This window comes from Bison bison, unplaced genomic scaffold (assembly GCF_000754665.1).
Source record: "Bison bison bison isolate TAMUID 2011002044 unplaced genomic scaffold, Bison_UMD1.0 scf7180017864366, whole genome shotgun sequence".
Classification (NCBI taxonomy): Eukaryota; Metazoa; Chordata; class Mammalia; order Artiodactyla; family Bovidae; genus Bison; species Bison bison.
This window is the reverse complement of record NW_011494938.1, coordinates 1,765,992-1,779,375: the sequence shown is the minus strand read 5'-3', so window position 1 is coordinate 1,779,375 and position 13,384 is coordinate 1,765,992. Positions and strand designations below refer to the sequence as shown.

The following is a 13,384-nucleotide window of genomic DNA, read 5'->3' as shown; positions in this document are numbered from 1 at the left end:
TTAATTATCCTCTGTCAGAAACACTCTTCAGAGTGTTAAACAGAATTCTTATGGAAGAAGAGGCATCCAGCAGCCACAACCCTGCTTTAGGGGAATCTGTTGACTTGGAACTCTCTGGCACTGTTAAGATCCCTGGAACAACTGCCCTCTACTCTGTTCAGCTGACATGTAAGGACTCAGTAGCAGCAAGCCGCTATCGCCCAGGGGAGTACGACTTCTTATACTTGGAGATGAGTGCGTCTGTTTTTCCAAGGCTCACTCTGTAGCAGTCCACTGGCACCAAAGAGCCAAGCGGTGGCATTCTGTCCAAGCGCTCCTGGTTGCTGGCTGCGAATGACGATGACACTGGCTCTGATACAGCAGCTTTTTCTGCAGGAGTCAAGCGCTCTTCGCCTCCAGGTTCCTCTGTGTGGCCGCCCTGGGAATTCAAAGGGCCGCTACTCGCCTCACCGCCCTTAAGGTGCCTGTGGTGATCTTCGCTGAGCAACAGCACGATGGTCCCACCAACACGAAGCACTCTGGCACACACACACAAAAAAAATAAAGGTAATTAGTATGAGTATTTCTTTCTTTGTAGACAACAAACAATCCCACTTTGTTTAAAATATTTGGTGTTCTTAATTTGAAATTTAATTTTAGCCATTTAAATACGAGGATTTTGATAATTAGGTAGTATCTTCCATAATGCATATTCATTATAGTAATTATGAAATCACTAGTACAAATCTGCTTTAATTATCTATTTTTACTCTATTTAAAAGGCAAGCCTCAAAGTAATTTGTAGTCACAGTTTAATAAGTGATTGTACAAAGGAAAAGGCAAATGAAAGGATCCTGAGGAATCTGAGCACATGAAAGGCAGCAGGCTGAACAAGAACAGAACAAAGTCCCCAGGAAGGACTGAGCACGAAAACAAGAAAGGGCGACAGGGAAGGCCCGGCAGTGTCAGCCTGTGGGGGAGGATTCACTTTCTCAATCGCTTGACCAAAGTCTATACAGCACTTACATGGAAACAGTGATGAATGAGGACATAGAGTCCCGAGTTGCTAAAGAGACGACTGAGCAGTGGGAGAGAGAGGCAAGGAAAGAGCTAAAGAGCATATGTGGCAAACGCCACTATTGAGGCAAGGGTGAGGGGCTCTGGAAACACCTCAGGTGGGACCCAAACCTGGGCACTCGGAGTGGGGGAGACTCTCAGAGGCTGAGAATAGCTGCAGTGGGTGTGAAGGACAAGCAGGAGTGAGCTGGGCCGAGGGACTGGGGGACTGGAGCAAGGGGGTGCCCGAGGCAGGGAAGGGAGCAGAGACAGGAAGCTGTGGAGAGGACATACTGAAGGTAGTCCAGCTGGGAGGAACCAGAGCGGGCGGGACGAGGGGATGGAAGAGCTCAGTGTGGAACATGCTGAGCGGGGGGCCAACAGACAGCTGGGCGTAGGGCCTGGAGCTTGTCAGAGAGACCAGGGTCGGAGGTGGAGATTTGAGTTTCCCATAATAAATGGCAGATGAAGCCAGGTGGTGCTAGTGACAAAGAACCCACCTGCCAATGCAGGAGACATGAGAGGCAGGTTCGATCCCTGGATGGGAAAGATCCCCTGGAGCAGGAAATGGCAACCCACTGCAGTATACTTGCCTGAGAAATCTCATGGACAGAGGAGCCAGGTGGGCTACAATCCATGGGGTCGCAAAGAGTCCGACACAACTGAAGGACTTAACAAACACAAAGCAATAATGGGGGATGAGATCACCTAGGGTGGACGAACAGAAAGAGGAGAGAAAAGGGGTCAAGGAACAGGGACTTAACATTCAAGGAAGGATGGAGAAGGAAGAGCCCATGAAACAGCCAAGGAGAAGGTCTGAACTATGGTGATAGCATGGAAGCCAGAAGAGCAGAGTTTTAAGACGGGAATGAATGGTCTCAACAGTGTCAAATGCTACAGGACTAACAAGTGATGAGGATATTAGTGACTCTGGGGCAGCATTCCTAGTTGGGGCCAGGAGCCAGTACTGGTCTGCAGAGGCAAGGCGGGGGTGGGAAGGTGAGGAGACCAAGTATAGACTTTTCTCTGAAGAACTTGGTTGCAGAGGTTAAGAAACCAGGTGCCAGCTGGAGGACCAAGACTTAAAGGGAGCCCTGCCCCCACCACACCCAGCAATGAGGTCAGGAGCTGAAGTAGCTTTCCCTCATCTCAACAGTCCGCCAATCTAAACGAGTCTGTCTGCAAATGACATCACAGATTCATCCACTTCATTCTATGCTCTCCTCTGCCCACACTACCGCAGCCTGACAGGTCTTATTTCCAAATCTGTCATCATCCCCCAACCTCCCCTTCTGAGTTTCCACACCAGACACAACTACATCCCTGTGAAGCTCTCGACCATTAAACTTCAAATAAACTCTCGGCTCCCACTTGCCTGCTTCCCTTTGCTCACCGTGTGTTCCACAAACTGACCGCCCTTCTTCTTGCCCCAGGACATCCAGCTCTGCTGTTCTGGGGCACTGACACCCACTCCCTTGTGTGCTTCTCATCATTCAGGTCTCAGAGTTCAGACGCCTCCTTGGAGAGGCCTTTCCCTGAGCATCTATCTAAGGAAGCCACTGCTGCTCTCTTAGTCACTCTCTGGCAAAAATGTCGTCTTTAGTGTTCATCGTATCTATCGTGATCTGAAATTATTCTGTTGATTTATTCATGATTTGTATTCCGATGCTGGAGTGCCAGCCCCACGTGGGCAAAAACTCTGTCCTGTTCACAGCCAGATCCCCACTGCCTAGTACAGTGTGTCAGTATGAAAGGCCACAAAAATGTCTGGGGAAGGGATAACTGGATCTGGAGAGAATGAGGAGGTGGACAGGTTGAAGGTAAGAAAGAAGTGGGCAGAGAACAGTTCCTGAGGACGCAGGAACCAAGGGGATAAACTTGCTACTGGGAGAGGAGGAGGTGAGATAAAAGGTGTGGCTGGACACCAGGGGACAGAAACAAAAAACACAGGTATCTCTGAACACATAGGAAAAAACACAATTAAGATAATAAATGAGATTCAATTTTTCACCTACCATATTAACAACAATAAAAAGACTACCACACTCAAGATGGCAAGATTAGAAAAAAATGAGTATTCCTAAAGACAAAAATTGATATAACTTTTTGGACAGTAGTTTAGCAATAATATGGAGGCTTGACTAGTGTCTCAGACGGTAAAGGGTCTGCCTACAATGCCGGAGACCTGGGTTCAATTCCTGGGTCAGGAAGATCCCCTGGAGAAGGAAATGGCAACCCACTCCAGTACTCTTGCCTGGAAAATCCCATGGATGGAGGAGCCTGGTAGGCTACAGTCCATGGGGTCGCAGAGTCTGACACAACTGAGCGACTTCCCTTTCCCTTTCCCTTTAGCAATAATATATCAAAAATATGAAATGTATATAACCTTTGACCCAGCAATCTCACATCTAGGAAATTATTCTAGGATATAAGAGCAGAAGCTGTAGCAGTAGTAGAATAATAGTGACAATTAATGGCAAAGATGGCTAATATTTATCAGTATCAAGGGCTTCCTGGGTGGCACTAGAAGCAGGTGGTAAAGAACCTGCTTGCCAATGCAGGAGATGTAAGAGATGTGAGTTGGATCCCTGGGTCAGGAAGATCTCCTGGATGAGATCATGGCAACTGACTCCAGTATTCTTGCCTGGAGAATCCCATGGACAGAGGAGCCTGGCGGGCTACAATCCACAGGGTTGCACAGAGTCAGACATGACTGAAGCAACTCAGCAGGCACGCATGTATTATGTGATGAATGTTGTTTTAAATGCTTTGTATATCATTTAGTCCTTAGAATTCAAGTATATTCTGTTGCCATATCCATTTTGCAGATGAAGAAACAGAGGCACTGTGGTTTTAAATAACTTACTCATTATAGTCAGTTTGAAAAACTGTTTGTGCAAAGATGGCTCAGAATGTTATTCTTTATTAAAATGAAATGGTGGAAGTTACCTAAATACCCATCCCGAGTTCTGTAGGCTACATAATGGTATATACATATAATGCAACCACTGTGGCAACCACTGAAAATTATCATGTACATTACAACGACTCATCAGAATGATTGTGACATATTTCTGAGTGGAAAAAACAAAGCAGTTTATACAGTGCAGTAAATTAAGGATGATCCTATTAATATAAAGTTGAAAACATCTATTTGTATATGTGTACATGGAATGATGTCTAACAGGACGTTCAGCAATTAATTTATTGTAACTTTTTTCACATAATGGAAGAACATAAGAAAGTAAAAATCACCTGGAATCCTGCTACTCAGAGGTGACCATTTTTGATAAAATGTCCTTCTAAGCATCTTTCCACATTCATATACATATAAATTTCTTACTAAGAAAGCTATTCAGAAATTATAAAGCAATATGTCTCAAACTGGATTCCTATAAACACTAGTATAGTATGAGAGATTATTTCTTGTATATATAAAAAAGAAATCAGCTAGAATTATGTGGTCAATAAGTTGGAGAAGCTCTGTATCAAACAACATAAAAGAGATTTCTCTTTTACATGTGAACCTGCAAGGCTAGGGGTAGATGACACAAACACCCAACTTATTTGAACTTGGATGGCATTAGGCCTTAACCTTCTACCACTCGTCTCTATTCCAAGCAGTCTGGTATATTCATTGTTTTTTGAACATTCTTTTTGCTTCATTATTACCCAAGAAGTACTTGCTAGAATATCTGCATGTATAAAACATGGTGTGGTCTCCTTTTTCATTCTTTGCAAATTTCTAAATTTCACTGAGATCATGCTTCTTCCATGAATCCACCTCAAATCTTCTGGGCATTTAGTGACTTCTTCCTTCAAGCCGAACAAGTTAAATTTCTAATTTTGCTCATCTGGTTGAGAAGAAAGCTCAAATATTATACTTATCTGTATTTCTCCTTTGCATACATGAGATTGTTATTGCTGAAGTAAATTAAAGGAGGAAATAATTGAGCTGAGAGTGCAGCGCTCACACCACCAGAGCAATCATCTGTCCGACAATTTAAAATTCTGATTGTATGTTCTTTCTTGAAGAATCCAGTGCTCTGTTACACTCAGGACCCAATATTTCCATTGCCTATTATAAACATGTTTATTTTGTATTTTTTCTTAGTGTAAACTACTGGTAAGTCATTGGGAAAAAAGTTATGTATACTTTAGATATATTTATGTATATCACCACCTATTTCTCAAAAGCACTGGAACTGTTCTACACTGAAAAATCAGGTCTGAGCTAACAGTTACTGAGAGCTTTCAAGGCACCTAGCACTGTCCTTGCTTCCCTGGTGGCTCAGCTGGTAAAGCATCCGCCTGCAATGTGGGAGACCTGGGTTTGATCCCCGGCTTGAGAAGATCCCCTGGAGAAGGGAACACCTATTCACTCCAGTATTCTGGCCTGGAAAATTAGCCTGTCCTAAGAGCTTTAAATCTACTGACTCCTCAGGCCAACACTATCCAGTATGTACTATTATTTAAAGATGAGGCACAGGGTGATTGAACAACATGCCTAGGACAGAAATGACAGAAGAACTATTGAGTATTCTGACTCCAGAGACCATGCTCTTCACCATTGTGTTACAATATATGGCCTGTACAAAACCTCAAACCAGAAAAAGTCAAAAGCCAAACAATAAAGGCTGAGGCCATGTAGCAAGGAAGCTTGGGCACAGGAGCCAGGAACGTTTCTTATGTACATAGGCATACTTTTTTTTTCTAAATTTTGTTTATTTAAAAAATTTTTTGCTTTTTTAATTTTTACAGTGTTGTGTTGGTTTCTACCATACGATTCGAAACGGCTGTAACTATAAATACATCCTTTCCCTCTAGAGCTTCCCTCCCTTTCCCATCCCTCCCTAATCCATCACAGAGCACCAGACGGCGCTCCCTGTGTCACACAGCATCTTCTCACCAGCCATCCATTTTACACATGATAGGTGTATACATGTTGATACTGCTTTTTCCGTTTATCCTACTCTCTCCCTCCCCTACAGTGTCTGTAAGCCCATTCTCTACATTTTCATCTCCATTCCTTCCTTGCAAATAGGTTAATCAGTACCATTTTTCTTTCTGGGAGGCACCTGAATTACGCGGGAAATCTTGAATGTCTTCCCGATTCTCGCGTAAATATTTAAATTTCCTGAAACAATGTGAGGGTGGTCATATCTGTTAGTTTCATTTTCAGTTACTTAGAATAAAAATCAAAACTGACCGAGAGAAAGTCAGGCTGGTCTAATTTTACTAGCGATGAAAGGACAGTCTACTCCAAACTCTGCCCTCCAGTGACTTGTGAAGATGTTTAAAATACACAGCACTAGATCAGCAGGTAGGCTAAGCTGCCACCTCTAGTGGAAAGTTCCAGGTTGGGTGGAAAGTTTCATATTAAGTGTAACATGCTCTTACAGTAGTATCTCACCACGGGCTAGCTTAACAGTACAACTGGTAAGTTACCACGCTAGGCACAAAGGCCGTGGTTATTAATCCTGGGGGCACCACAGAATCGCCTTGGGAGATAAAAAATACTGGATGCCCAGGTTCTACCCTAGACTGATTAAATCAAAGTCTCAACGAGGAGGAGTGGAGAATGGGTATCAATGTTTTTCAGAAGCTCCTGAAATGATGTTAATATGAAATCGGCATTGCAAAATCTCGAGGGGAATGCTCCATCAAGCAGAAGGCGATACAGGAGCTCAGGAAATGTCTGAGTTACAGGTGCTGAGACCCCAGGTGACGTCACAAGTCAGGTAACTGTGGAACAGGGTTACACACAGGCTCCCGACCATGGACTACGTTGTCCTGCACCATCACACACTCAGTTGAGACAATTTAATACAAACGGACCCCTTATCCATGTCCCTTCATTCCTCTGTGTTCTAGGTTCTCTCCTTTATCAGCTGAAATGATCAGGAAAATTCATATTCAGGTCTCACTGTTTGAACCTCTCAAAGAAATACTTTCACTTCACTGCATTATATTCCCTGAGGTTGACCTTAGAAACATTACATGACTAGCACTTCTGCATTTTCATTTCAAACCAACAACGAAGGCATCATTCTACTTGACTGAATGTTTCATATGTAAATTCTGTCCTGTTGCTCAGTAGCTCTGTGATCTTGAGAAGGATAATATTTCTGGGTCCTGGTTTCTCTCCTGTAAAATGTGGGGGATTAACACATAGGAGGCAGGGTTGGGGGAGAATTAGAAGTAAATATGTAAATTAAGTAGCTCAGTGACTGAAATATATGTCACTATTTTAGATTTTCAAATTTTTGGCTATAATGAAAAATTATCTTTTCCTGAATAAAACTTATAGTATGATGATACAGAATAACTATATCAAGTTTATAACTATATAAACTTTTGATTTGAAATCTTAGAAAATTAAGCTATAAAAACACGAGAAAATTACTAAAATGTAATCAAATCTTAACTGAAGAGCTACAATACATTTTGGTTAAATGCCCCATGGCTCAAAGATTTTGGAAAGAGACTCAACAACTTACCTTTCCATCTCCTGCAGCATCCTTTTGATGTCTTTTCCTAACTTAAACTTTTTTCCAAATGGAATATCAGAAATAATAATATCGACACTTTCTGAAGGCAATGGCAATTCTGAAATACAAAAATGAGAAAATTCTATTACACTAAGTTCAAACATTTACAACCTAAATATGATAAAACTGAAGTACACAGGATTTTTTGCATACTGAATAAAATTTAAGGCTTCTAATATTGTTTCTAAGGAATGACAAGATCCTGAAGGCTTTCAGAATCACTAAAAATAGATGTTACAATTGTTGTATTTTGTTCTTTGAAAAGTGGTTTTTCAAGTGTAATAAAATATGCCATAAGTTAAGCAGAATTTTAAATTAACCAGAAAATTAAACTCTTTAAAAATATTACATGAAAAGAAAATTGCTAGATCCAAGAAGAAATCTATTAGGATGCCTAGAAAAACCTTTTACAAAATTATATCCTATAACTTTCATTTTTCTTTTCATGATCATATATAAAATCCATTTGTAGATCTATTTGTTTTTAAGAAAAGTGACACGTATGTTTCATTGTATTTTTAATGGCAACCCCAAAGGTTAAGAACATCCACTTAAGTCCTAAGATTAGAGAAAAAGTTAAACAATCAATAATCAAGAAAATGACATCACTAAAACAAAATATAGTGTTTGATTATCAAATCTAAATTTCTTTCTCAACTTTACATTTTATTCTCAGAAGTTAATTACCACAAGGTAATACCCCCAATCTCAACTTCCACATTTTCTGATTATACTTTTCACTTTGCACTCTTTATACTTCTACTACCACCATCTAAACTTAAAAAATTATTTTAATTTCAGACAGCACCTAATTCTATAGAAATACAATAGAATTTAAATAATCTTTACTATTCTGAATACAAATTTTTGTTGGCAGGAAATTTAAAAACAAAACAAAAAATCCTGTTATCTGGGAAAGTCTAATGAATGAACATTTGCTAATAGAAGAAAGAGTGGGTTGTTAGAAAACAAGTAATGGGATGATATTTTGTTAGAACTAGGCAGGAAATCTTTTTTTTTTCCCCAAGTCACGTTTTAACGTCATGGTGGCTCAGACGGTAATGAATTCGCCTGCATGCAGGAGATCGGGTTCAATACCTGGGTCCAGAAGATCCCCTGGAGAAGGGAATGGCAACCCACTCCAGTATTCTTGCCTGGAGAAGCCCCATGGACAGAGGAGCCTGGTGGGCTACAGTCTATGGGGTCGCAAAGATTCGGAAACAACTAGTGACTATCACTTTCACTTTCTTTTTTCATTTAGTTTTAGGGTATTGATATAGAGTGGGGCTTCCCAGGTGGCTCAGTGGTAGAGTCTGCTTGCTGACACAAGAGATGTGGGTTCTATCCCTGGGTTGAAAAGATTCCCTGGAGGAGGAAATGACAACCCAATCCATTACTCTTGCCTGGGAAATCCCATGGACAGAGGAGCCTGGCGGGCTATAGTCCATGGGACTGCAAAGAATCAGACATGACTGAGCAAACTGAACACGCACACATCCACTTGAACACTGTAACTATACTTGTAAAACTACTAAAGACAATGAGCAAACATGGTTATCAAACGTTTATACATGAGGAACCAGGCAGTAACTTAACTTGAGATTGAGCCCAAGTCTTTTGCTTACATAAACACACAACAAACACGAGCTGCCCATCTTCCGGTTTGGATTTTTTCCCCTGCTTGTTAGTCTACTTTCATTTGCAAGTTTTCTACTCTGTATTATAATTTACCAAACTGCTTTAAATCATTTTAGAAGATGAAGGAATAAACATCACTGAGACAGAAGGGAGTAATCTTTTACATAGAACCAGTGTCATCTTCCAATAATAGAAAATAATCTGGGCTTTTGTGCAGGCTCTGGTGTCGGCTTGCATTTGGCGCTGCCACTTACCAGCTGTGTGACTTTGGAAAAGTATTGCTTTACTTTTATCATCTGTAAAATGGGATAAGAGTACCTATCTCAGAAGTTAACATGTGAGGAACCTACAGAAAGTATCAACAGACATTGCCTGGCACACAATGAGCAGTCAGTAATTGTCAGCTGTTGTCAGTATTTACAACGTCCTCTCTCGCGTGTATAAGGAGATGACAGCCAGGGGGAGCCAGTGGGTCAGAATCCTTCCAGGAAGTGCTGCAGAACTTCACAATTCTTCTCACGGCTCCTCAAAGACCTAGTGGGGCTGCTACTTCCAGATGGGTCTCTTTCCAACTTGCCTTTCCCTTAGCAGTGGTTCTCAACATGCGGTCCCCAGAGAAGCACAATCAGTATCACCTGGAACTATAAACGCAAAATCTTGGGCCCTACAACCAACCTTGATGTTTAATGTGGATCAGAATCAACTAAGGGCCTGGAAGAACGCAAACTGCTGGCCCTACTTCCAGGGATGCTGATGCATGAGCTCCTAAAATCACGAGCACCTGACCCATAAGAGTCAACACACAGTAAAATCTTTTAAATTATTAAATGTTTGAACTGCCTGTGAACAAAGAGTTTGTAACTAAGGAGATAAAATTCTGAAATAGAAACATAGCTTAAAACAAGTAAAAAAATCATCTTTTTTACATCTCTGCAGGATGATTCAAAAACATGAAAAAAAAAAGGTAAAAGACTGGTATGTCTTGAATAAAACTGTCCTATTTACTCCCTCCTTCTGGGATAAGTTTGAGTAAGAACTGCTTAAAACCAGGATATAGCCCTAAGATATTTTCTCTCCAAAAGTTTTAAGAGCCTTTAAAATAACTTTCATGTATATATGTAGACAAGAGACTGGGTAAACTGAGAACTTTTACAGGGCTGAGCACATCCTTTTTATATTTTCTTTCATTGTACTTTGTTATTCTTTCCATCATCTAGGTTTATAACAATGGCATTCTATCTTGTAATCCTCAGTTGCTCATATACTTGTATATTTGATTTAATCTTCATGACCGGCCATTTCACCTTGACTTTTTCTATTCCTCAGTTGGTTCATCTCTTAAATGTCTGGGTTTTATTAATTTTTAATAATTTTTCCCCCTCTGACATGCTTGTTAGTGAAATGTTGCCTGAACTTTTTATATTTGAAAATATATTTGTACTAAAATGATATCTTGGTTGAGCATATTTCTGGGTCCCACTTTGCCTTAGTAACCTTGTGCTGCTGCTGCTGCTGCTAAGTCGCTTCAGTCGTGTCCGACTCTGTTCAACCCCATAGATGGCAGCCCACCAGGCCCTGCCGTCCCTGGGATTCTCCAGGCAAGAACACTGGAGTGGGTTGCCATTTCCTTCTCCAGTGAATGAAAGTGAAAAGTGAAAAGTGAAAGTGAAGTCACTCAGTCGTGTCCGACTCTTAGCGACCCCACGGACTGCAGCCTACCAGGCTCCTCCGTCCATGGGATTTTCCAGGCAAGAGTACTGGAGTGGGGTGCCATTGCCTTCTCCTAGTAACCTTGTAAGTAGCCACTATTTCATTGGCTATTGTCCTATAATTTTGTTTCCATTGTGGGCAGATTTTGAAGTTTACTGCATTAGATTATGCCTTTTCTTTATTTGATTGCTGCTGGTGAAATTTTTCTCTTCTACTATCTTTCTCTTTATACTATTCTTTTTGATTTCATAAAATAGAGAATACAAATACTTCAATGAAGTTGAAATTTCTATATGTATTGCTAATTCAGAATTCCATAATTAGTCTTGAATATGCAAAATGTAGCTTGGCATCTGGGAGATAATTTTAAAGTGCTGTTGCCAGTTTTGTTTTTAATGACTGCAATTTATCAAAAACTTTAAAAACTTAAAAGTTTTTTTGCACTCCATTTGTTGAATTCTTTGATTACAGATTTCCAATGAATTCTGAAAAAACTGCAACTACAATTAGGCAACTTGTTTATTTTAAAAAGTTTATAGCACAATTATAAGATACTCTGGCTAGGTACATCAGCTATCAGTACATCTTCAAAAATTTAAACATTTTTAAGAAAACTGAAGTATAGTTGACTTACAATGTTGTGCCAATCTCTGCTGTACAGCAAAGTAACTCAGTTATACACATACAGTTCTTTGGTTATATCCTTTTCCATTATGGCTTATCCCAGGAGATTGAACACAGCTCCCTGTGGCATACAGTAGGACCTTGTTGTTTATCTATTCTAAATGTAATACTTTGCATCTACCAACTCCAAACTCCCAGTCCATCCTACTCCCTCATCTCTTCCCCTTGGCAATCACAAGTCTGATCTCCCTGTCTGTGAGCCTGTTTTTGTTTTGTGAACAGGAAGATTGTTTTCTGTTCTGTTCACTTGTGCCATATTTTAAGATTCCACATCTAAGTGATGTTACATGGTATTTGTCTTTCTCTTTCTAACTTACTTCACTTAGTATGATAATCTCTAGTTGCATCCATGTTGCGGCAAATGGCATTATTTCATCTTTTTTACAGCTGAGCAGCATTCCATTACACACACACACACACACACACACACACATGTATGTACCACATTTTCTTTCCCTATTCATCTGCTGATGGACATTTAGGTTGTCTCCAAGTTTTGCCTATTGGGCATAGTGCTGCTGTGAACCTTTGGGTGCATGTATCTCTTTGAATTATACTTTTGTCTGAGTATATATGCCCAGTAGTGGGATTAGTGGATCATACGATAATTCTATTTTTAGTTTTCTGAGGAACCTCCCTACTGTTTTCCATAGTGACCACACCAACTTACATTCCCACCAATGGTATAGGGAGGGTTCCTTTTTCTCCACATCTTCTCTAACATTTGTTATTTGCAGACTTCTTAATGAAGGCCATTCTGACCAGTGTGAGGTGGTACCTAATTGTAGTTTTGATTTGTATTTCTTTAATATTTAGTGATGCTAAGCATCTTTTCATATGCCCACTGGCCATCTATCCTCTGGAGAAATGTTTATTAAGGTATCCTATTCATTTTTTTTTTCCTTGGATTGCACTTTTTTTTGTGGTTGTTGTTGAGTTGTATGAGCTGTTTGTGTATTTTGGAGATAAAGCACTTGTTGGATGCATCATTTACAAATATTTCTCTCATTCTGTAGGTTGTCTGTGTTCTTTTCTCTGTGCAAAAGCTTATAAGTTTGGTTAGGTCCCTTTGTTTATTTTTATTTCTATTGCCTGGGAGAATGGCCGAAGAAAACATTGATACTATTTACATCGGGGAATGCTTTGCCTATGCTTTCTTCTAGGGTAGGAGTTTTATGGTATTATATCTTTTTTTTTTTAAATTGGAGGATAACTGCTTTACAATGTTGTATTGGTTTCTGCCGTACAGCAATGCGAATCAGTCACAACTGTACATATATCTTGTCCCTCTTAAGCCTCTCTCCCACCTCCAGAGTTATGTTTGTCTTTAAGCCATTTTGAGTTTATTTTTGTGCACAGTATGAGGATGTGTTTTAACTTCATTGATTTACATGCAGCTGTCCAACTTTTCCAATACCACTTGCTAAAGAGACTGTCTTTTTCCCATTTTAAACTCGGATTAAACATTTGCAGTTCAGTTCAGTCGCTCAGTCGTGTTCGACTCTTTGTGACCCCATGAATCTCAGCACGCCAGGCCTCCCTGTCCATCACCAAGTCCCAGAGTTCACTCAGACTCACATCCATTGAGTCGGTGATGCCATCTAGCCATTTCATCCTCTGTCGTCCCCTTCTCCTCCTGCCCCCAATCCCTCCCAGCATCAGAGTCTTTTCCAATGAGTCAACTCTTCGCATCAGGTGGCCAAAGTACTGGAGTTTCAGCTTTAGCATCAGTCCTTCCAATGAACACCCAGGACTGATCTCCTTTA

The 13,384-nt window shown here is 40.5% G+C and overlaps 1 protein-coding gene across 2 annotated transcripts in view; it reads right to left on the bottom strand.

The window, feature by feature from the left end:
- Positions 1–6: 6 nt before the first annotated feature.
- Positions 7–13,384, bottom strand: part of THUMPD2 (THUMP domain containing 2) — a 39,485-nt gene continuing 26,107 nt past the window's right edge. For both annotated transcript variants that reach the window (XM_010855559.1, XM_010855560.1), the window contains 2 exons: positions 7,536–7,644; positions 7–518 (listed from right to left, as the gene is read on the bottom strand). In XM_010855559.1, the coding sequence (XP_010853861.1) occupies positions 194–518; positions 7,536–7,644 (434 nt within the window). In that variant the 3' untranslated portion in view covers positions 7–193. The remainder of the gene's footprint in view (positions 519–7,535; positions 7,645–13,384) is intronic.